Here is a 25865-nt window from a genome sequence, read left to right on the forward strand (position 1 = left end):
CCTATTGCATTGCAAATGCTTGTTTAAAGGACGCCCCAGACACTTCTGCCCCAACCTACCAACCTTCAGCGATAGGACAAAACTGCAAGCTTATCTTAGCAAGTCCATACCTGAATACAGCGTGCTTCGAAGAGCAGCACATGCGCTGCTCAGGATCGACCTAAAAAGTCTCTGTTTTAATAGCATTATACAATATGGTCGGGTATACAGGAAAGAGCTGGCAGTGTTGGATAGTTGTCAGGGGCTATTCATTCGTTTTTGTGTTAAGCGCTACACATGGAACATTGTTTAATGTAATTGATACCTAGTGTTAATTTGTCCTTTTTTTCAGTGACTTTGTGTGCATGCGTGCGCATATGTGTGTATGTGTGCATGCGTGCGCATATGTGTGTATGTGTGTATGCGTATGTGTGTATGTGTGCGCGTATGTGTGCATGCGTGTATGTGTGTATGTGTGCGCGTATGTGTGCATGCGTGTATGTGTGTATGTGTGTATGTGTGCGCGGCTGTGTGTGTATGTGTATGTGTGTGCGCGCGTGCGTGTGCGTGTGTGTGTGTGTGTGTGTTTCTCTGCAGATTATAGGTTCACATTTCTGCTGGGCAGCCTCTGCCTTTTATCCTTTGGTGTCATTCTCCCTCTGACACGTCATTGGTTTCACACGAGTCTCACTGTGGTGAGAGTGCTGCAGGAGAGTATCAGGGGTACTGGGTCTCTGGATGACAGTTTGTGTGGAATAATGTTTTTACTAGAAAAGTGCTTTAGACCGATGACCCCAGAGCCTGCTCCCTTCCAGTGTGTGGTGAGATTTTTAGGATGTGGGGGCTCTGAAGCGACAAGTTTTGTACCGCTTGGGAGCGCTGTATTCACCTGCCTAGCGCTAGGGAACGCTTCATTTCCCTGAAGTGCCTGGGAGCACTTTGTTGCAGGAGGCCGGTGCCCACCCGGCATTGGCCGCGGGATTTGCCTCCTTAGCGCTTTAGAGCGCTGTGTTTGCCATTGAAGCGCGTGGTGCTTCAAGCCGGTGCCCACCCGGCATTTGCCCCAAATTGCGGCGTATTTCCACTTGTAGCGAGTGTCACCTCGCTTTATAATTAAATTCTGGAGGGAGCCTACCCCTCGTGTGTCCCCCCGCATCACGCCGCAGCCCGGGACAAACCGAACATCGCCGCCGGCCTGCGACCAGGAAATCAGGCAGGCCGGGCGGGACAACCGGAAACCGGAAGTAGGAGGGCGGGAGCCTACCCCGCCTCCCATGGAAGAGCCGCGCCTGTTTTGAGCACCGGAGCAGGCAGGAGCCTACCCTGCGCCCCGGTGCACTTGCCCTGAGAAGGAGGGAGGAAGAGTCCTGCGGCCGGCGCCTTCCACGAGTGAGGGAGAGCCCGTGGTAACCGGCATAGACGAGCCCTGCAGCTGCCGATGAGAGGAGAGCCGCCGCACCAAGGAAGCCGGTGAGTGGGGCTTCGCCTTGGTGGCTCTCGGGGGCATTCTCTGGCTGTCTTCAGTCCGGGAGGGACTCCAAGGAAGGCGCCATTTGCACTAAGAGCTGCGGCGGGGGCCTCTGTATGTGTGTGAGCGTGCGTATGTGTCTTGGAGTCTGTGTGTATGCGTGTGTGTTTAAAAGAGGCCGATGACTGTGGGGGGGAGGTGGTATGTGTGAGCGAGCGAGTGTCTGTCTGTCTGTGTGTGTATATGCGCGCGCATGTGTGCCAACTTCAAGAAATCGGAGCCGGAGATGTGCACGGCGCGGGGCTGGACGTGCGCGTTCGCGCACTCCAATCCAAAAGGAAAAGCTCGTAACACCCTCTTGTCCCTAATTCCCCCGAGACGGCTGACTAAAGTTGTCGAACTGGAGCATCCTATCGGATGCACTCCAGCTCGACCTAAAAAGGATAAATGTGTGACTGTGCTCAATGATTATGTATAAATCCCAGGGCTTCAGAGGAAATCTCAATGAAAACTCGAAGTCAATCAAAAACACGTAAAGACCGTGGGAGTGGTTCTCGCATATTCCCTCAAAGAATACAAAATGCCAAAACAAAGATTCCTGGATGCTAACTTTTACTATTGGGTAACTATTTAAATAGAGTGTCAATAAATAGAAGATGCCATACTGAGGAACTACGATAGCTAAAGAAAAGACAGAACGCTCACACCTAGCAATGGAATCAGAATGAAATCATAGCAATGAACACAGGAATCTTGTCAGGAACAACGTACACCGATGCCAAGTGACATAAGACGCAGACTAATATCAATGAGTCTGCCAGATTTCTTATGGCAAACTGGAGCAGTGCAGTCCAAATGAATTAGAATCTCCTACGTTCCATCAGAATAGAAGCACCTTCAAACAATGGAGGTATTAAGATGGAACAGGTGAGCACACTGGATCTCACCGGTACAATCTTAAGGGAGGGGATACGGAGGATGACAAGAATGTCTGAACCACAGATGACTCTGAGGCTTTAAAAGTTCAAACTAAATCCAGAAGTTAAAGGGATGGTTAGAACTCACGGATTATGTTTTTTTTAAAATAAATTGTGCAATACAGGACGAGAGGCACAAATGGAAGCCACAGAGCTCTCCTACTCCCTTCACCAAGGAGGCAAGAGTTGCTTAGGATTTACAAATAAAGAGGTTGCATCCATTCAAAAAACCTATAGTTTTGGTGCATTAAAAAAAACTGCAACTACTTTAATATATACCTGATCTTCACGCTTCTGTTTGCGCAGCTGAAGCCCCTCTTCTTCACGCCGCCGCCTCATTTCATCAGTATTCAAAGACTTGTTCTTATAACTCTTCAGACGGACGTTCTCTTTCGCTGGAGTAGTCATTTTGATACCTAAAGACAAAAAGTACAAGAAAATGCTAACATTTAGATTAAACGGACCAATGCAAATCAAACCTACACTAGGGCAGACCCATAGCACCAACACTTAAAACCGGTTTTAGTCACCAATATTCCACTTAACATTAATAAAAGATCACTGATTTTCTTTCATGTTACACCCACACACATAGTTGCTTTTAGCACCAACATGTTTCTGCTGTAGTCTGTTTAAAAAAAAAATCTACCTAAAGCAAACTGGTTAAGTGTTATTCTTGTCCCTGTAACACTAGAGATCAGAGCAGCTCATGGATCATGCCAATAGTGGAATGGAGGATGTGGGTTGACCATCAGTGAAGGAAATGTTGATCAAGATTCTCAATAGAACCTATACTAAAGTGAATCCAGTAGAATGCAACCAATAGGCAGAGTCAATAGAATAAATATGAAAACATGGCTTTTTATAGAACAAATCTGAATCCGTTTTTCATGAGAATTAATTCTGAATAGGTGGATGGGCTTTCCACTCCCACTCTCCAGAAAGCAACAGAAAGTGCAATCGGAGACAATGGAGTGAGGCTCCTTCGTTTACCCAGAGACTCTCAAAGCAGGGGTGGCTCCTCCACGTGGGCGTCGGAGCATCGCCCCACTGCTTTCTCGCAGTGCGAGAAGCAGAAACGTAAAATGGTATCAATACCATTTTACGTTTCTGCTTCTCGCACTGTGAGAAAGCAGAAGAAGGGCATGCCTGGTTGGGGGCGGCAATGGGCAGGTCTGAGAGGAGTGGCTAGCCAAATGTTATGGGCGCTGACTTTCGTATGCACCAGGGCCGACCAAACCAGTCATAGCGCACTCCGTTTAATCCATGTTGGCTGCTGCGCAGCATGCTTGAAGAACCATGCGCTTATGTGTCATCAGTAGAGGGCACGTCGGATGGTGGTGTTGGAACAGAGATGGATTTCGAAACTAGTGTTGCAAGGTGAAAGTACGGAACACACTAAAAGTTATGGTCTCTGGAGTCCTTAGACCTGTTCACAAGAGCTAGCACAATTTTATCTGGCTTAGGGGAGCGCGGTGGAGAGGTGCACTTTAGTGTGAAACGGAGCGGTTAATCAGGCTTGCGGTGTTGGAGGTGATTACCTTAGCCAAAAGGTGCGCGCTGGGCAAGTTGAGCAAAACCCTCTGGAAACAGAGCAAGTAGTAGGCACTGGGCCAGGTCGTCCAGTCAGTGTAGGATGGCTGCCACAGGTGCAGAGCTTAGCTAATCTCTTCGTGGAGTCCTGACTTGTCGTTGAAACTGGTATCTTCTTGGCATAACATCGAATCAGAGGTTCTGGTGTCTGGGGTGCCCTTAAATCCTAGAATTAGGGGGTATTAGTGGGTGTGTGGACCAGTAGTCAATGGGCATCTAGTCCTGCTGCTAATCTGCCCCAGCAGTGACAACACCCTGTGGGTGTAGGTCACTAAAACTAGTCAGAACCTTTTTTTACAGCCTAAATTCAAGATGGCCAGAACCATTTGCAGTTGTTCATGCTTTTGGGTGTGTAGGATATTCTGGCGCTCGTATAGTTACCTACACACAATTTGTCCCAACAAATAATAAGTTTGGTGCATCCAAAAGACAGGAAGAGATCACCCTACTTCCCTTAACTCAATCAGAGATTGAACAATGTTTCGGAGCACGCATGCACTTTTAAAGTTCAGTTTTCGATATGTGAAAAAAATCAGAAAAAAGTAGATTGGGCTCTTGTTCTTCTGTTCTTTAATTTCATCAAATTCCAATCCCTCGTGCCAACGGGTTTCGCCGTGGTAGGGTTAACCTACGGCTTCATCAGGGCTGGAAACAATACAAATTACGCATTTGTAATAATATACTACAGCACTTACATCAGTGCCAAAAGAGCCCACATTGTTACAACCTTGTGCAGAAGGACTAATCAAGCTTACAGTGAGCGTGCTACTTTACAACCACATTCAACTTTGTTATACCACATTTCAGAATTTACAGTCTCGACAGTAACCGAGAGTCTTGCTGCAGAAAGTGGGACAAGAGTCACAGAAGGACTCTTTGTGCTCCGGAGACAAAGGTCTACCCATGGCTACTTGGTGTGACACTGTGGGCAGTTTCTGACAGGAAAAAGGCCCTGAGAGGGGTGATTAAGTCTGTTGTCGAACCGGATGAGAGAAGCCCGACAAACACAAGGGGAACACAATGACTGTAGAATATCGATGGATCTAGAGGATCCGAATGGGTCCGAAGATCACATCTGAGGCACCAACTTTGAGCTCAATGAAACACGTCTGACCCGGACAGCAGAAAAAAAAAATAGTAATCTAACAATAGAGTCAGTGGCTATGATCATTTTCACTAATAGGTGGAGTCGCTATACCTTGTGACTAAGACTTCTTGGAAGAAAAACAAGTTCCACATGTCCAAGCCCAACACTAGATGAGAAGAGTAAGCACAGCATGAGTATCTATAGATACACATGCCACAGTTATACAAGCATATAGATTTGTACACTACACCATACACTGTCAATATATAGAGCACGTACACACACACACACACACACACACACAATACATGCATGGCCTACTATGAAAAAATCTGGGTTGCCTGGAAGAGCAGATAAAGTGTACCGCTGAAGAGTGGGAAGTGAAAACAGGCTGGGGCGTTGTGCAATGGCATAGGTCTAATGCAGCATCACCACAGGAATGGGATACACTAGCATTGAAGTGCAAGGCATACAGTCATGTCTGTCTGGAAAGACACATACTAAGTGCATTCATGTTACAAATGCAAATTAGAGAGTCTTTAGAAGGTGCACAACCTGGTATATTTAGAATGACAGCACACAGCCCTGAGCTCTTTATGAAAGGCAAACAGCAATATGGTCTCTTTGGGAGGGGGTAATGGCAGATGACTGGCAATTGTTACCTTGGCAACTGCTCGGAAGGGCAGGCTTTTTGCTCGTGTAAAGTTTCGGTGTTGGCTGTCTGTCTGCACTTAGTCACCAACTCCACTATTACTCTGCATGGGTAGGGGATGAGGTGTCTGAATAAGGAAATTCACTTAGACTACTACAGGGACAAACAAAGTTACTTGAATCAAGCAGAAAGGAAATGGCACCAGGCAAAACATTTGCCCCACAAGATTCTTTAATGCCTCAACATAAACCTCAACACAAAAGACAGTACCGCTTGTAGTTGGGGAGCAAGGCATCAACATGTCCTCACCCCACTTCCTCTTCAAGCAATGAACATGCCCCTTCTTGTAATCCAGTATGTAGGTGTTAGACCTGGCATCTTTGGTGTGGTTTCCCTTGTCTTTTTGCCTCTGCCTCCTGTATTTTTGACACTGTGCTGGATTTCGTTTTTGCTGGTATAGATGCTTTGGGCACTTTGCCGCTGCTGATCAGTGTCAAAGTGCAAGTGCTCCCTGTGTAAATTGTGATAATTGGTTATCCATGATTGGCATAGTTGTCTCACCAAGAAGTCCCTAGTAAAGTGCACTAAGTGTGCCAGGGCTGGTGATACAAATGCTACTAGTGGGCCTGCAGCACTGATTGTGTCACCCACATGAGTAGCCCTAAAATGGTGTCTCGGGCCTGCCACCGCAGTGCCTGTGTGCAGTCTGTGAACTGCCATGTCCTCCTGGTTAGTGACCCACTGGCCAGGCCCAACCCTTCCCTTTCCTTTCTGTACACATTGGTCACCCCTATGGAAGGCCCAAGGGACCCCCCTGGGCAGGGTGCAGTGTATGTGAAAGGTAGCGCATGTACTAGTGCAGGTGACATGCTCTGGTAGTGAATTACAGCCATTTTTGTTTTTCACTATTGTAAGGCTACCTTGCCCATAGGCTATCAAGGGGGATGCTGGCTACAGTGGCTATCAGCATATCTTCCCATAGGAGCAAGGTAGGATATAAAAGTCTGGAATATCTGAACTCAGAATTTAATAACATCTTTTAGGAAAGGTTGTTTTTAAATCCTGCGTTTTAGAACAGAACTTTCAGAAAGTTGCTGTTCTCTTGTCTGACCTTTCAGTGTGCCTTGGCCCGTTTGTGAATTGACTGTCTGGATTGAGAGTGACAGGGGCTGGGGAGCCCCCAGGAGGCTGGCTGAGTCAGCCGTAGGCTGAATGACTGCATCTTGAGTGGTGGGAGGGGATAGCACCTGGGCCTGAATAGGGCTGTGCCTGCCTTCCACAGTGCTGGCTCCATCTCCTGCTGGGTGGCTGACGACCCTGCCCCTCTCTCTGAAAGGAGAGGAGAAGCCAGGAAAACAAAGTGCTCAAGGAACACCCAGAACTGGTTCAGACCGGGCTCTGAGCCCTCCTGCACAAAGGGAACAAAGACTTTTAGGGGTAAAAGTACAGGACCCCAGACTAGAGAAAATTAGATCATTCTGGAATCAAGAAGGAACCTCTGCCAAGAAGAAAGCTGAAACTGAAGAAGGAAGACTGTCCTGCTGTTGCTCTGCTGGACTGACCTGCTGTTGCTTTGCTGCCAAGGAGAGGGGAAGGACTTTGCTTTGTGCTGTGTCCCCTTGCTTGAAGGAATCTCCAAGGTCCTGAAGAAGAGCTGGCTCCCTGTTAAGAAGTCCCAGGAACAAAAGGACTTCACCCCCAGCTTCCTTGAACTCTGCTGACAGAGTTCGGTCCTTCCTGGAGTGCTTGGCCCATGTGTGGTGCCTCTGGAGGTTGTACCTGTGTTGGGAAGCTGGAAACCAAGATTTAAAGAACTTTCTGCAAAGTTTATCGCATCGCTCGCTAGCGGAGCACATCCCAGTCAGTGCGAGGAAATTCCCGCCGCTACGAAAGCTGAGATAGTCGCAGCGCCTGTTGCCGCTACCAGAGTCGTCGCATCCTTCATTTGTGGGACACACCAGTCCGATGCGTGAAGATTACCATTGCTGCGAGTATCATCGCAGAGCCTGTCGTCACTGGGTGAGATAGACGCACCACTTGCTTGCGGACCGCTTCACTTCGCTGCGAGAGTCGTCGCAGAGCCATCGCATCGCGAGGCCGAGAGAGTAGAAGATAAACGCTGAGCCGCGCATCGTCGCCGCACCGGAGATCGTCGCCGCCCCGTAGATCGTCGCATCGTCCCTTTTGCGAGCCGCTACCACCGCAACCTGTGCACCGGAATCCACGCAAGGTATCGCATCCCTCCCCGTACAGACCGGAGTCACCGCTACACGCCCGCTTCATCAAGCGGGGTTGTCGCATCGCCTCCCCAGGGTCTCAGGAGTGATGCATTGCTTGCTTTTCATCGCTACAGCTTTTCACTTGGAACTTGTCGCATTTAAAGGTACTATTGGCTAAAGCGTGACGCAATTGAACGCAACCTTAAGAACTCTTTTGAAACCATATTCTTGAACTGTGTATGTTGAATTGTCGTCGTTTTGGTCTTGTGTAGTTTAGATTAAAAAGACCTTTATTTTTCTAAACTGTTGTGGAGTCAGTTTGTGGTGTTTTCAATATGTTACTGTGAGTGTTGGTACACATACTTAGCACATTGCCTTCGATAAGCCTGACTGCTGGTGCAAAGCTACCAAGGGGGTGAGCAGGGGTTATCTACAGAGTGTTTCCTCCTTACCCCGACTAGAAGCAAGGGTCCCTATTTGGACAGTGGTACCTACCCCTGCCAACTAGAGACCCCCAGCTCTAACAGTAGGCATATGGCACTGGGTCACCTGCTACTGTCGAAGCCTGCGCCCCCCCCCCCCCTCCCTGATTACCAAGTTATAGTACTGCCTCCAGCAGCTTCTACCGTACCTCAAAGCGAGTCATCACTGCCCCTGACCTAGATGGTCCCCATCACAGTGAGCATGTGCGGGTATAATTTGGGAATGGTTAGAGGCTCAGGGAAATAAGTATTTTCTGGTTTGATTATGGAGCTAATAGTTGGCCATTTTCGAACCATGATGGCATAACCAATCTGAAACAGAAATATTAACCTCAGTAGCACTCACCCTTGCAGGGCACACCAGTCAACCACAATAGGGAAAAATCAGCAAACCTCTAAGGTCTCAAGACAAGGTTCTGTTAGCACAAACCGCGTCCTCTCAACTGCACTAAAATGTTTCTGTGTTTAATCAAATCCCATTGCTTGCAGAAGTGGGCACAGCAGATTTAAGACTGGTTGGGATTGGAAAAAACTGACTTGGAGAGAAGTACTAAAAGTATAGTCTTTCCCCCATCTGGTAAAAAGTTTAGGTTTGAAAAACATTAACATCCTGGTTGGGTCTTGGGGTAGCTATAATCTCAAAGATTGAAATTATGCACCATGTAACCACTAATTGCCTAGCTTTAAACTGCTCTGCATGTTTAGCAACAAATCAGAAACTTCAATGAAGTACCTCCAACGATATTTGTTTCTGGCTATGGAAATCTCACTTACAGAAAATAGGAGACCATTCCACAAAAGAAGGAAAATGTAGTTTGGCCTATTCCATGCAACATGGGTGGTTTGATAAATCATGTCAATTAAGAACAAACTGCAGAAATCACAAATATTTCTAAATATGGGTCTAGCCTTGTGTGTGACACATTTAAGAGTTCATAACATAACAACAATGTCTCAACTGGAAGTCATTCGAGCAGGGCAATTAGAATGATAGTATAAATCACAAGAAGAGGAAACAAAAAAAAAAAAGGGAAACCACAACAGAATTGGTAAGGTGAAAAATAATATTTGTAGGTAGTTGTATCAGCACAATTTTATATACAGTGACCATACCACATAAGTGTGCACTGAGCATGCTAATGACAGTTAACGGCACAGTGACACTGGGATGAAAAACAGCGTGAACGGCAAAAGGGTAAGAACAAATAATGTGGTCAATAATACAATACAAACATATACAACGTCAGTATTTTTGATTCGGAATAAATAGATTGACCGTAACCACGCCAAAGTTCTGTGCTGGGTAGTCGACGGTGTTTCAACCTGATCAATTTCAGGTCATCATCAGGACAATGGTCACTAATTCCAAAGTAGTGCGGAGTACTGCACAAAAGGTCATGAAGGGCGGCCTTAGAGGTCCAGCAGAAATTCGGATCAATCAATCAAGTTAAGCGAGGCAGTGAATCACGGGAATCCACTGTAAGAGATAAGCGGATGGTTTGGCGTTAGGAAGCAGGTTTGCTGGAGAGAACCTAACGAGGTAGGCCACTACCAGTTAATGGTTCCACAAGATCCGGGTTAGTGATGATCTGTACACAAAGATTCAAGCTCCGGGTGTCCGGGACGGGGCCAGCTTCGGAACCGCATGGTTGGGAACGTACCACAATGCAGGTAGCCGGACAAATCAAGGGAGGAGGACAATCCTCTGATTGGCAGGAGGGCGGGGGATGAGTGAAGAGTCCAGGTGTTGGTGGACCACGCGGTTCCGAAGCTGGCTCCGTCCCAGACACCGGGAGCTTGGATCTCGGTATACAGATCATCACTAACCCGGATCTTGTGGAATCATTAACTAGCAGTTCTTCGTAGCCTGGCTAACGCAGGTGGTGACATCTACTCAATGGTTGCCTTCTTTTGTTGGTAGAGCGTACCCAACAAGTTCTAGCACGCAGGCCACCAGTGGAGTCTCCACCTAGGCCAGTGGTGGCCAGACAGATGAATTACAGAGACAAAGAAACCATACTCTACGAGCCCCGATCAGCAGGCCTAATCCTGTATGAAAATACACACATCTATCTCTTGCCAGATTACACCATGGCAGTGCAGCAGCGCAGAGGCTCTTTCCTAGGAGTAAAGAGGAAGCTCCGGCAAGTCAGCCTCCGATACTCATTATGGTTTCCTGCCAAGCTTAAGATCATGGTCAACAATTCCAGCTATTTTTTCACCAAACCGATGGGCGCCTGGGACTGGGTGTAGCAGTGTCAATACGGCCCGCCGGTCCCGCCTTTGCCGTCATGAGACTGAGCAGACAGGCCTGGGAAGAGAGGCGGGCGCCGGGACTATGAAAACGGAACCGCCCAGGTCAGCAGTGCCCCCATATTGGCACATGCAAAGAAGGACCAACACCAGGCACCGTCTACTGCAACTTCCTGGTGGGCTGAGAAGCACTCTCCGGCACCTAAATCCTCCAAGAACACTTTCTGAGACAGTCTCCCTTTATTCCTGAAAAAGGAACCAGACCTTCTATGCTTTAAGAAAAAACTAAAAACTTGGCTTTTTAATCTCTAGGAGACTTTAGCCCTTGGGCCTTATACCTGGCATTGCCCAGTTTTGCTAGCCTGCACGCCTAGACACCTCAGGGTATTGGAGCGCATTTATTCTAAATTTTTATTTCATTTCACTAGCGTACCTCGATGGGCAGTGCCTCATCCTTGGTGCACCCAAATGTAACCTCAGCGACAGTCGACAACATAATGAGTACCTAGTAGTCGCCATGGGAGATAACTCATCCAGAGTCTGTCCAAAACCCACTTCTAATATGTCTTCTAGCAGGCCCATTCCCCTACACTGATTCACCGTTGAGGACTACCATATCTCCGCTACCGCCAAAGGCTGTTAAGAGTGCAACTCGAACTAGAGGTCGTGCACTCCACATTGTCTCCCAGTACTTCTGTCTTATTGTAGAAATGGGTTGGCTACCATGACTTCGCCTCACTCTCGTAGTAGTGCTTTGTTTAGCAAGGGCATGTATACCGCCCTCCACTTCTCTCCAGAAGTTGATTTACACATGTGTATGATATGCCGCTTCCCGTCCATGAGACTTTTGGTTACCTGTTTGGGTGGCCACCCTGGGTTGGGAGTTAAGCGTTCTTCGATCACACAGTGTGGATTGGGCCAGTCCCCTGCAGAGATACCTCCACAAAAAGGTGCATACAGGCAGGTTCCGGAGGTTCCCTTCTTATCTTGCATACCTCTCTGCTCCCCCTTTCTTGCTTCCCTTGTATAAATCTACATGGCTAGAATGGGTGTACTAACATGGAACGTTCGTGGGATAGAGACAACACGCAAGCGACATGCAGTGCAACACATTAGGAGGGGAGGAGCCCAAATAGCGCTTCAACAAAAAGCGCACATCGTTTAAGGGTGAGGAAGTTAGATTACAAAAGCGCTGGTGGGGCTAATGCTACAGCACTATATATTCTAGTTTCAAATGAGTGGCGCTCATATGGATCTGGCCAGGGGTCCCATTCCGTTGTCTAGCTGAAGAAATTGACCCAAAGGAACGATATGCCCTGGTGGAAGGCCAACTTGATGGCAGGCCCATTCTACTTGGCAGTATTTACACACCAAATGCAGCGCAACCAGCCTTCTTAGCACACCTCGCGATTGTCCTCACTAGGTGGGCCTTTGGATCATCAGGGGGGATTTTAACTGTGTCCTTAATCCATAATTAGACTGGTCATATGCCTCCACCCGCCTCTCTGTGGTGGATGCTGCTAACTACCTTTCACAATGGCTATCTCATTGATCTCTGCTTGGCAGTTAGCGAGTCCTTAACCAGATTGCCTGGGAATATTCCTATTACTCGTCCCCACATGAGCTACAAGTGCGGTTATATCGTATTCTCTGCCACTCCACTATTCAGTTACAGGTCATTGACGCAGGATACCCAGGGAAAACCTTTTCGCATCATAACCCACTTCAATCCATCTCAGTTGGGGGGCGATGCGACCACCAATCCCTACGTGGCGTTTGCAGCCTGCCATGTTAGAGGACCAAGCCTTAAGAGAAGAGACACCAGGTTATATATCATTACTTCCCAGGCAATTGGGGCTCAGCCTCCTCCAGGAAAATAGAATGGGAAGCATTGAAGGTAGTGGTTAGAGGTAAAAGCAGTTGTGCAGTAGTAGGTGCCAGCGCAGCACTGCAAACGGATTTTGTGTAGACTGCTAGGGACTTCAGAGGATTCGGGCGGACTAGACCCTGTGGAGCAGCCAGCCTGTACAACGGCTTTAAAACAGCACACCCCATGGATGGAGCAGCCACGTTGCCTGGACTTTGGAGATTACCAGGCGAAAATGCATGCTGAAGGACAAATCAAGCCGCCTACTGGCTTGGCTCTTGCGCAGCATGGCACCTGTCTCCCCCATCACTATGGTCAGAGTGACCAGACTCATAATTACTAGCCAAGCAGAAGTTCACTCTGCATTCACCACCATACCCTATATGACACCCCCCTCTCCACCCCCGTAGACCGTCAGGCACAAATCTGCAATTTTATCAATGAAATTACATTACATGCCCTGTAGGTCACAATCCGGGAAATCCGAGGAATCATCAGAGGAGCAGCAATGCATAAAAATCCAGGTCTTAACATATTACCCATAGAGTTCTACAAAGCCTACAAACCCCTGTTAGCCCCCAAGCTTCTGGAACTATGCCAGGCTTAACTTACAAAGGGCTAGCTCCCACCACTCAGTGAATCACCACTAGCACATCCCTCTCCAAGGCCCATTGGAGGTCACTTCATACCGTCCATTATCAATGCTTAAAACTGACTTTATCAGTAAAATTACTGAGGTGAGCCGGTTGCACCCAAACCAGAATTACTGTATCCCAGGTAGATCAACCACCCTTAATATCTGTAGATTACACAGAATAATGGAGTTAGGAAAACTGCAGTTAGGAGGTTTAAACTCTTCCTCATTAATATTCAATATACTATTAGAAAAGCATTGATCCTTACAGTCTCTCTATCCACATCCAATTAAAAAACATATGTTGAAGCAGAAACGGAATCGATTTTCTCAGAAATATAATCTTCACAAATCAAATCCATACTTGCAGCTAAACCCATGTAGTAAGAAATGTGGTTATCTGGGGTGGGTGACTACCCACCACACCTCTTGTCAGAGTGAACTCAGTGTCATTCAAGCCTGAGCTCAAATCCCTGGTTGCTATGGCACAGAGAAGACAGGTTTAACTTTGTGTAATGTGTAAAGTAAATATGCAGTACCTCAATAGTAAAAGGATGAAAACCAAAATAAAAATCCCAAACCCAATTAAAAAAACAGAATGAACAAAATGACAAAAATCCAATAGGAGGAACAGGAGATCTGCTTTTTTAAAGTTTTACGTAGGAATAGCGGAGAGATGTATAAAGTACCAATAATAGTCAATGGTTGCGGTAGACTGGGACCGAGACATAATTTGAGACAGAACATAACGGACCGCGGAATGTATTCACCAAGGACAAAGATTTTACTTTCTAACTTTAGACCTTCAAGTCCGAATCCACCACAGGAGTACACTTCTAAAGTTCCATAGAGCCTCAGGAGAGGTGCTTAAAGACACACAGAGTACCAGACAAGGGTCAAACAACACGGCCCAGTCCAGACACCAGGTCCAGACTTCTATGCTCTTCTCAGGAAGCAGACAACAGGTTCAGTACTCTTCGGATCTTCCTCAGGTACAGGAGTTTTCTAAAGGGGGCACCTGGAGATGCTACATTAAAGCATGGCACAAGCTAGTGATTGGCAATGACTCCAGGCCATGCCATACCCAATAGCCAACAGCCAACCCAATTACTTTAGACATTTTCAAGTCAGTCTTCGGTCACACTAAAATTGAGGTTTAAGGCCCGAGGTGTGTTTAAAGCCCGAGGTGTGTTTAAAGCCCGAGGTGTGTATGGGGAGTGTACTGTGATAATCCAAGTGTCCTCCCACATCAAACACCAATATCCAAATGGGGCAATCACTCTACCTCCAAATAAACCCAGAGTTAGAGGTCTAGTAGAACAAAAACAGGGTTTCCCAGCAATCAGACAGCAGATACATAAGAACTGTTTTGGCATCCTGCTTTCAAGTGCACCTCCAGTTTTATTTGTAAACCCCAGCCAACCTGCCCAGCAGGATTTGGCACTGTAATGTCAATAAGAGGCCCACTATTATTGAAGCCTGCCAGTACGACCAAGAAAGGGCCCTTCCTAGGTGCCAGACAGCATTTGCCTTGGACAGCAGAGACCTCTTTGAAGGTAATCCCGTTTCTGGGCCAACCCCAGTGTCATTCTAGTATAAAACATGGTTGCTGCTACAATCAATAGACAGAAGCCAACGTAAGATAAGCACCAACAGAGTAAATAGAAGGTAGAATTCTACCATGGTGCTAAAACACGAATATATGCAGGCATATAAACATGACAGTAATCAAGGGTACTCCTATGATGGGGTATGTGCACCTAGCATGTATGTGGGTGTAAAGCCAAGAATCCCCTAGAAACGAGCAAAGCCAAGAATCCCCTAGAAACGAGCAAATCCAATGACCTGATGGGAGAGAATGAAGGACCCTGTCTTTGTCACGAGTTTGACACCCCGCAAGGGATGTCCAACCGCTGGGTGTTGAAGCTTCAGCAGGCCGGGACCTCAGTGTCTACTCAGCGTGGAAGCGTCTACTCTCCTTTACTAGTGAAGGTCCGGTTCTTCTATACCAAAAAGGCAGCATCAGGGGTTCTACCACAATCGATATGTTGTGAGTACGATTATGGAGATGGGCCTAAATCAATAATTATGGGCAATATGGCCCATAATTGTAATTAAGCAAACTAGCCTGGTCGCTCTAGGATGAAAGATAGCAATGACTTTTGTACAGAGTATGTTAATTCTGTTATGTACATCATGTGCGGAGGATTTTACTAAAAATCCTCATCCATAATAAATTAGGCTAGTTTCAAGGACACCAATCGACATTTATTAAGTACATTACTGGGTTAAAGGTCAGTGCTAGAAATGTTATGCAGAGCAAAGTAGGAAAGATGTAGGTAAAAGGTCACTTTGCTACTTAGGCCTAGGTTAGGGAATATAACAGGGGAGCACAGGCTAAAGTGCGCAGGGTTTTACAGCCAGAAAAAAAAAATAGGGCCCAGAGTTTGCTTAACGTTACCTTGCGAGTCATCATCTGCTGTCGTGATTTCTAGGTTAAACTTTCCCAGCAAGAACTTTAGGTTTCATACAAACAGTTGAGAAGTTCCCCTCTTTACTACACTCCCTGGACTGGAACAAGCATCCTAGGACCGGTTTCTGGGTTTCAACTCTCATCAGCCAGGATAGCTCGACACCAATGGCATGTAGAACACGGGACCTACGTCTGGGCATACCCGTCCCACATTTCCAATAGCATTGAGCACAAAGTACAAAGATGGGCCTCACAGCATTTTCAAGCTACACCACAGGTGCTTTTGAAAGAAAATGGAGCTTATAGAGAACAAAAGGCGCTGTGTCACAAGGCGCCTTCCACGCCTCTTCAGTAAGTAGAAAGCATATGTATTTCACAGTCCCAACATTGGGCCGCTGAGGTGCTGCAGAAACTCACACTATGGCTTTCCACAACACGAAACCAGCGATACAGCAGCGATGGCCACATGCAGCCATATCCACCAGTCTAAGGCAAAACCACCACAAAGCACAGTGAAACTCAATGCTCACAGGGCACTTGAATATTTCAGTGGTGCCCCCATAAAAAACACCTTTAACCAAAACGTGGTAAATAATGCCCCACAAGGAAGAGATCTGCCCTGGACTGCAGCAGAGAGCCAGGGCACTGCCAGTGTCCATCAGGTGAATATGTACGTGGGGTGGTATAGCTGATGGTGCTAGTACAACATGCCACACTAGAACCACAATCATCTACGGTTGCATCCATCTCAATAGCAAATTGGACACCAGATGTAGTCCTCCTCATGAAGGAGGTATAGATGAGGGTTTCTCCAACTGGGCTCTGAAGGGAAACAGCCTTTACAACGAGGTGTTTACCTTGTTGTGTCTTCACCATGCATTTTGTAGCACGCATATTTTTACTGCGAATATGCATTTACAACACTTGCCATTTCCACATATTTACGGTAAGTTGGGGTGGGGGTTGGGGGGGGGGGGGGGGGTGTCTTCCCCCACAAAAACATTGTTCTTAAATTTAAAAACAATGTGTGGTATTGGCATGCGTTGTAAACGCATGTTCGCTGTAAAAACATGAGCGCTATAAAACGCGTGGCAAAGACATGCAAAGTAATTAACTGTGTTGTACCGTCGTACAACCGGCTCTGAAGCAAACACTACCTGTACACTCCATAGCTATGGGCAGACACAGAGTGGAAGTACAGTCAAACTGCTTGGGTGGTCCAGTGTGCCAACATGTAGATGCACTTCACCTTTGCAATGTAGTTTATCAGCCTGCTGCCCATATGCGATGGAATCTACATTTCAGTGCCCGAGAGGCTATATGAAGTGCACACTAGATGGTGAGGCGCTCCTATGCATGGTAGTGTAAACTGCAGCCATACCGCACAATAATATCCTAACCAACATTAAAGAACTACAACATGTGAGACCAAAAGTGCTGATACAGTAGTGTATGTTCCTGCTGCTTGTTTCACCTGTTTAATATTAACATACTGGGTGTTCATGTGCATGTTGCACAGTTACTGTAAAGCCTGGGTCCTGCGCAGTTAGGAGACTGGCTAACCAGCACTTGGCGTAAGGAGAGGGGTGCATGTGGCCTCTTTGACAGTATCAATGGTGTTAATTACAATAAAACATCCAGTGCAACGTACTCTGCAGACATGGGGAAAAAGGGGCCACAGGCAACTAAGACATAAGTTCGACACTAAACGCTCAACTAAAGTAACAGACGAGCAGTCCACATCCCAATCTGAAACCTAAGATTTAGGAGGTCACTATGGCGGGCGATGGGGTCAAGTCCCTCCTACAAGAAATGTGAAAGAGCTTCATGTCAACCGACAACGAAATTGATAACCTGACATCCAGGATGGATTTCATGACAACTATGGTCGACAAAACGCCAAGATCGGATTGAAGAGACTGAACAGAGAATATTAGGTGCAGAGATGAGCAGTAATAAGAAGCTACTTAATATGAAAATATCTCAGCCTCATCAAAGCTAAGAATGAACATCTGCAGGCCAAGTCATGTAGAAATAACTTGAGGATTCTGTGTGTGCCAGAGTCCACAAACACAGGTAAAGTGGAGGTCTATATTGAAATGATGTTCACCAGAGGGGGGCGTGGTTTGGACGCCGAGAGAGATGGCGGCGCTGTAATTCCCTCTGCCCGTGCAGTGAACAAAAAGCGAATGTGGGACGTGTCTTACCGCTCCGACACCACCACAGGTCATTGATCCAGCAACCGGAATGTGAGGGGAGCATTTGGAGGGGCCGCGCATGAAAATCTGAGGTCGGGAAAGGTTGTTTCGACCGCCTCGTGTGTTTCCTGCCGGTGACTGCAGGGTCTGAAGCGGACGAGGAGACCGCGTGGAGACCGAGTAGCCCTGCTGATCGCTGCCGGAATGAAAAAGGGATTTCAGCTGAGACATGAAGGAGAGCTGGGAGCCGCGGGTCTAAAAATGAACTGAAAGAAAATCGTGAGTAATATGACCGACTGTTTGGGACATTAGGCTCGTGTGGAACCACAGACGTTACCCGCGACCACAAAATGGCGGCTCCTGCTTTCTAAAACGGGAATCTCTGTACCTCTAAGACAACTAATGAGATTCACATTATGCACGCAGCTGGCAGACAACAAGTCAATCTCTGCCCAATGTCTTATACTCTCTGTCTGAAGCGCTGCATGTGATCGTGCATGTTATGAGAGGAAATAAGAAAGCTTGATCGCTCCCTTGATTAACGCTCATCCAATCAATAACAACGGGCGCATAGGCATTATTCAAGTCAATGGTACTATCGGCCTGTGTACAATCGATGCAGAAATTGGTTCGCTACGCTAAGGAGCGCCACTGAATTGAAGGCCAGACACATGATGACAGAGGCTGCCTTGATGAATAAAGGGTTGTAGGTCGCTGCTTGGGGGCTTACAAAATTCACGAAGGTGTTCTGCGCTCCTCCTGGCGGTCTGTGGATTGAAATCAGTGGGTCTTGCCCTGTGTGGGTTATCATTACTGCTTCGAGGATACACCACAGAGCTGCGCAATTATGCCGCCCAAAACGCAATTTACTATACCGCATCAGATGAACAGAATGCATGTCTATGCTAGTGCATGTCTATACTAGTGCAAGGCCTTTCAGGCACATGTTTGATACCATATAGGTGACGTATAGGTAAAGTGAGCAACGGCAACGATAAACGGCAACGGCTCTTGATAGTCCCATAAATAAATAAATAAATATATGTATGCTTGAATTCACCTGGCTCGAAGAAGGTGCCCGTGGAAGTATCGAAAGCAAGCACTCCGCAGGGGACGTGAGCTGAAATGGCAGATAATAAAGAGTTAGCGAAAAGCTTGAAGAGGCTTAAATACGAGAACTCACCCAACAAGGCGGGAAGAGGCAATCCTGATCCAGTAGATCTGATACTAAGCAGACTTGATGAAGTGAGAGATCTGGCTAGAGCAACCAAAGAAGAAGTGGCGGCGATCAGGCAAGACAACCGCGACACCAATGCAAAGCTGGTTGAAGCAGAATCGAGGATAAGCAGACTCGAGGATATGGAGGTTAAGTCAGGCAATGCCATAAAACGCCTATGTATAGCTGCGGACAACACAACGCGGAAACTAGCTGAGTTGGAGGACAGGAATAGAAGAGGGAATCTACGAATTTTTGGAATTCCGGAAGGTTCGGAGGATCAACATGAGAGCTGTGTGGCCTTTTTGGAATCATGGTTCGCCCAAGCGACCAACATGACCTTTGAGCGCACGCTGGAATTTGATAGGGCCCATAGAGTGCCGGGCAGAATGATCAAAAACCAGAAAGGCCCTAGAGCTATTGTGTGTAAGCCACTACGCTACCAGCATGCGGAGCAAATTCTGAGCTTTATGCGGAAAAATAACCATATTCTGTGGAAATCTGCTAAAATTTACATCTCGCAGGACTATAGTAAGGAAACGGTGGAGGTGAGGAAGGCGTTCTTGGCACTCCGTCCGCAGTTGAAGAAAAGGGGTTTCCAGTATGGGTTTATGGGCCCAGCAAAGTACCGCGTGATTATCCAAGGCTCTCCGCACATCTTTTCTGACCCCCTGAAATTGAAACGTATGCTGGATGGCCCTGAGGACTTGGACATGGAAACAAATAAACCCGAGGACTCAGAGGATCAGGCCTCGGCCTCCGGATATAAGTGAATTTGCTTTGCTCACGTATTCCACGTATCTTCCATAAGTATTAACCTCTCCCTTGTGGGGAGGGTTTGAATGCACTAGGTTCTACAGAAGTTCTTTCTCAATAAGTGTCCCTTGTGATGAGTGCATCCGTTGTTGCTCTTTAGTTGTAAAGAATGCCTTTATCTTTGCCTATTAGTATAATGTGATTCAGTAATGTAATTCTGCCTACAAGTTATCACGCCTATCTGGCGGTGGTACATCCGTTGTTGCTCTTTAGCTGCGAAGATTGTCTTCATTATTACCTACTAACATAGTGTGATTCAACAATGTGATTATGACTACAGGTTATCACGTCTATCTGATGGTTATGGGTAGGACTGCGATGGTTGGTCATGTTGTTATTTCGTACTTCATCCTATGGTCCGCAGGTCCCCCTGGGCATTGGCGTGCCTTTGTTGCCTTACTTAACAGTCGTTTATAAACCTGTTATAAGCATGTTATACCAGTTCCTTGTTCCACAATTTTCTAAGTATGTATACGTGCACGGGGAAAATGCAGTGTTAACACAGTCTCTTTCCAGTCACCATGCCTGCTACATACAGTTGGGGTGGGGAGGGTGGGGGGGTGAGGGGGTTTTGGGTCGGGCTGTGTGTTCTATGTTTTTTAATTTTGTCCTTTTGTGCTTGCGTAGTCTTTCCTGATTTGATGCTTGGTGGTGGGTCAGGTGGTGGGCTATATCTCCACGCTTGTGGGTCCTATAGAATTAAGAGCGTATTCTCCTCTCAAACATGCTGCGGTTTGTGTTATGTAAGAGATATAATTGTAACTATGAAAATGAGGTTTAATGATGACACATAACGCAATCGATACTCCGTTGGGAGTGGGTAATGTTGATCGACTGAAAATATTATCTCTTAATGTTAAAGGTCTAAACCAACCTGTCAAGAGACAGAAGATCCTGGACTACATACGGAGATTAAAAGGGGACATTGTGTTATTGCAGGAGACGAAGCTTGAGGCTAAACAATTTTACCACCTGAGAAATAAGTTCTATACTGAGGTTGTGGGGGCCGAAGCGGTGAATAAAAAGAATGGCGTTCTGTTACTGGTTGCAAAGAAATCTAAAGTAGAACTTTTGTCCTCTGAGGCGAGTGTAGACGGAAGGTGGGTCACGGCCAAACTAAGCAGAGACAGAACAGAGTTCTATGTCACGAACATTTATGCTCCAAATACTAGTGGCCTCAAATTCTGGGAGGATCTGAATAAACATGTTGAAAATATTCCCGACGATGCTGTTCACATTTTGGCCGGGGATTTCAACCTCCCCATGGATGCAACTCTTGATAGAGATTCCCATTGTCCCTTCACATCGAATAAATCACATAAGGCTTTCCTTAATTTGTGTCAACGCTTTCACCTGGTAGACACATGGAGGCTCCAGAACCCCACAGAGAGGGATTACACTTTTTATTCCTCGCCACACGATTCATACTCTCGTATCGATTACATCCTCATATCTCAGAATGGGGTCCCTAGAATAGAATCTACTACAATAGAACCACGTGTAATGTCTGATCACTCATGCATCTCCTTATCCAAAGCTAATGTTAAACACTCCTCTCGGCAGACGTCCTGGCGCCTGAATGACGAAATTCTAGAAAAAGCACAACATAGGGCCACATTGCTAGCTGCGATCTCTTCCTATCTACAGGATAACAAGGAGGGGGACACGACTGATCTTATCAGGTGGGAGGCATTGAAAAGCACTATAAGGGGTGTTTGCATCAAAATCAGATCAGCAATGAACAGGGACTACCATGCAAATCTGGAGACTCTAGAGAAGGAAATTATAACTTTGGAGAGTAGACATTTACAGAATAGGGATGACATGTCTCTTTACGCCTTGGCGAATAAAAAATATGTATATAATAAAATAGTTAGTGAAAGAGCGGGGGTTTGGCTGGATAAGAGAAAGAGGTTTATGTTATGCGATTCTAATAAGGCCGGTAAGAGTCTAGCTTCGTATCTGAAGTTTAAGGTTCAGAAGAATTCCATCAGTGTCATTAAAGACGCCTTAGGGGGGTTACACTCGGAACCAGATAAAATTGCAGACGTATTCAAAGAATTTTATGAAGATCTGTACGCAAAAAATGATAAGGTGGAGGGAAACAAAACTAAGGCGTATTTGGACGAATGTGTTCTTCCAAGGCTCTCTGCTGAGGATCAGGTTAGTCTTAATTGCCCGATTGCTGCTGTAGAAATAGAAAATGCAATTAAAAATCTGAAGACAGGGAAAGCCCCGGGTCCAGATGGCTTCACGGCAAAATTCTACAAAACCTTCCCCTCCCTTTTAGTTGAGCCACTTTTGCGTCTATTTCAGGAAATAGATAATTCAGGTGAGGTTGGGGGCACTCTGGCAGAAGCGATCATTGCAGTACTTCCTAAGGAGGGTAAAGACCCTTCGCTCCCGAAAAATTACAGACCTATATCATTGATCAATATAGACTGTAAGATCTTGGCTATGATACTCTCCGCCCGCCTTCAGAAGGTCCTTCCCCAATTAATTCATCCGTCCCAAGCAGGGTTCCTTAAAAATAGGCTCTCCAGCGACAATACGAGGGTTCTAGCACATGTATTAGAGAAGGCGAAATTACTAGACACACCCACAGTAGCTATAACACTGGATGCTGAAAAAGCCTTCGACAAGGTAGATTGGTCCTTCCTCGAAGCAGTCCTAACTAAATTCAACCTGGGAGACACCTTTACAAGATTGGTAATGTCCTTATACTGCTGCCCCTCAGTAAAGGTCCGAGCTGGTGGTTCCTTTTCCTCCTCCTTCTGTCTAAAGCAGGGCACGAGACAGGGATGCCCCCTATCTCCCTCATTGTTCTTATTAGCGATCGAGCCGTTCTTGTATCATATAAGGAATGACTAATATAGCTGGCATTCCATTTGGAGAATGCAATGTTAAATTAACGGCATACGCGGACTATGTGCTTGTCGTATCAGAGAGAGCTGATGAGGCAATTCCGGCACTTATGGCTGATATTGAAGAATTCTCTAAGGTATCTGGTTATAAGCTCAATAAAGATAAAACGGAGGTTAAACTCCTGAACAGCATAGGGGACAAAGGGATCATTGGGGACTCCGGTCTTACCTGGCAGCCTCATTGTTTTAAATATCTGGGGTTGGATTTCTATAAAGACCTGATTTCCACTCTGAGGATAAATGAGGAACTAACTCTAAAGAAGATAGCTACACTATTGGAAGGGTGGTCACCAAAGTTCATCTCCTGGTGGGGCAGAGCGGAGACGCTCAAGATGATGACTACTCCGTTGGTCAATTATCTGGCTAGCATGCTCCCTATGTCGTTTTCGGACAACTTTATTGCTAGAGTAGACAAACTGTTTGGTACCTTCCTGTGGCGTGGCAAGAGAGCCAGGATTGCGTTAAAAAAGCTGCAATTGGCAAAAGACAAAGGTGGCCTGGGCCTGCCCTCTTTCAGGAACTACCAGACAGCATTCCTTTGTAAACAAGGTGCCCAATGGTTGATGAAACCCTCACTTTATACACCGATATGAATCAATATTGAAGAGTCATTGGTGGATCATGCCCCTCTTGCATCCTTGCTCACTATGGACCTAAAACACTTACCACACTCCAAATATATAATCCTAAATACTAGACGGGCTCTACTTAGACTGGACCTCACGCACAAAACAAGGTTAACATTCACTAAGTCATCTTTCATGTCCTTGTGGAGGAACCCCTATCTTAAGCATAACATTGATAGACTATGCTGGGAATCATGGTCCGGGAAGGGCATTAACTTGGCAAAGGACCTGTATGATGGTAAAGATCCAATCCCGTTCTCGACCCTACAACAGAAATATGACCTTACTCCGATGGAGTTTTATGAGTTTTTGAAAATCAAAGCTGCACTGACCGCTCGAAACTTCTCTCCCTATACCCCATGGTTAATAACCCATCTCCCTCGACTTATGTATGCGGGTCACTTCGTCTCTAAGGCCTATAAATTGTTGTTACCTCTGCCTACGAAAGCTCATAGGAAGGTGGAATTGAAATGGGAGGCGGAACCGAACTCAACGGGATTATGTTTTGACTGGGAATTAATCCACAAGACTGCTCTTACCCATAAGGTATCTCCCATCCTATTCCAAACAAAATACATGCTTATTAACCGGGCGTTTTGGACCCCGGACAAACTCTTCAAATGTAAATTAAGAGATTCATCCACGTGCTGGAATTGCCAGACAGGTCCCGGAGATCTTGCTCACATGTTATTTCACTGTCCCGCTCTAGGAACATACTGGGGTAAAATATTCGACTGCATTTCTTACATCTTCAAGATCAAACCTGCACGATCTTTCGTATATGTAATCTTAGGAGCCCTTGACGCGCAGCTGTCGAATGATCAAGACCGCCTGCTTATGGATTTAATGCTTACTTTGGCCTGTAAGGTGGTTCTGTGCAAGTGGAAAAGTGCAAAGGAGGTGAATTTCAGAATCTGGCAAGAGTGGTTATCATTCCTGAGGGGTGCTAACAATCCGGCACTTCAGGCATCCACATGGAGGCCGACAAATAAGAAGCTGTGGAAATCATTGGACGCTTCCTCATTTCACTACAAGCCTCCATGAGGTATTCACTGTTGAGACTGTCACGTTCCCCCTACAGTATTTGAAAATACGCATGTTGTACTCCTATGGACCCTATGCCTCTACCTCCTCACACTGAGCGTTTTGTATGTACCTGTGATTCAGCTTTGCAAGCATTATCTTACTTTATACTTTATATTATATTCTTTGCTTTTGTGTAATTGTACATTGCTAACTGAGTCAAACATTTATGTGACGGAAGAATTATTGTATTGTGTTTCTTTTGGTTCTTTGCTTCAATAAAAATGATTTGAAATAAAAAAAAAAAAAGAAATGATGTTCACCACACTATTTGGGACAGAGAGCTTCTCGTGCGTTTTGACTGTAGAGATGGCATATAGATCACTGGAACTCAGACCACCATCAAGTGCTACGACTTGACCTATTGCCAGTTTCCACAATTTTAGTGGCCGAGAGACAGCATTCATCTGACCATCCCTATTATATCAAGGAATTCCCACTACCGTTTACTCAGTTTTCACTATTGTGGTTCAAAAGGTCTGTCAAGAGTTTCTACCAAAAGGTGCACCTGGACCTACATAAAGTGTAGGTCACCCTACTCCAAGAAAGTCTGTTTGCATGTAGATATTTAGCCTGCAGCATTCTCGCCCTAAACAAGGGATGTGGCCATCACTGTCAGGAAAAGGGCTGCAGTTATGTCCGTTGCAATCAGTGTATGATGACTGGGGACAATATGTTAGTGTGGGAGGTGATTGGAGGTAAACCATTATCAACACATATGGGCCTAATGTAGATGACTCTGGTTTAATTCAGGTGGTGTGGAATAGGGGCCTCCTAGTGTCCCCTCAGAGAATTATTTGGGGTGGGTACTTTAACCCTGTGCTTAACAATACAGCACAGATCACCTATCGCCACTCCTCCACAGCCACACTTGACCGAAATTATGCTACACAATATGCTGGACGTGTGGCACAAAAGGAACCCAGATGCCTATGAAGGTCCATTTGTACCTGCAATGCAAAACACCAGGTTTAGTCTCCAAAGATGTACGTTCCTGAACTGAACCGCATCAGTGAGCCGCCATTAAGAATGCTCTCAGATTGTTTACCAGTACCACTCAAGATCCAGATTCCTGGGGTGAATCAAGCTTTCTGGGGGTGCCACTTACAATGGGGGCACTGGCAGATGTGTTTGGGGAGAGATTCTAGAATATTTTTCAAGACACAAGGGCTCGTGGATAGGTATAATACGCACTGAACTATTCAAAGGGGGTGTTCAGGGCATTTGCATGGTTAAACAAAATAGTTCAAGTTCAAGTTCGAGCATTTATATAGCGCGCTACTCACCCAGAGGGTCTCAAGGCGCTTGGGGAGGGGAT

At 46.2% G+C, this 25865-nt stretch overlaps 1 protein-coding gene across 1 annotated transcript in view; it reads right to left on the reverse strand.

Moving 5' to 3' along the window:
* Window positions 1–25865, reverse strand: part of KPNA1 (karyopherin subunit alpha 1) — a 205752-nt gene that overhangs the window by 161039 nt on the left and 18848 nt on the right. Inside the window, exon 2 of the mRNA XM_078656634.1 lies at window positions 2704–2840. Within this exon, the coding sequence (XP_078512760.1) occupies window positions 2704–2832 (129 nt within the window). The 5' untranslated portion in view covers window positions 2833–2840. The remainder of the gene's footprint in view (window positions 1–2703; window positions 2841–25865) is intronic.

Source organism: Lissotriton helveticus, chromosome 8, assembly GCF_964261635.1.
Source record: "Lissotriton helveticus chromosome 8, aLisHel1.1, whole genome shotgun sequence".
NCBI classification, from domain to species: Eukaryota; Metazoa; Chordata; class Amphibia; order Caudata; family Salamandridae; genus Lissotriton; species Lissotriton helveticus.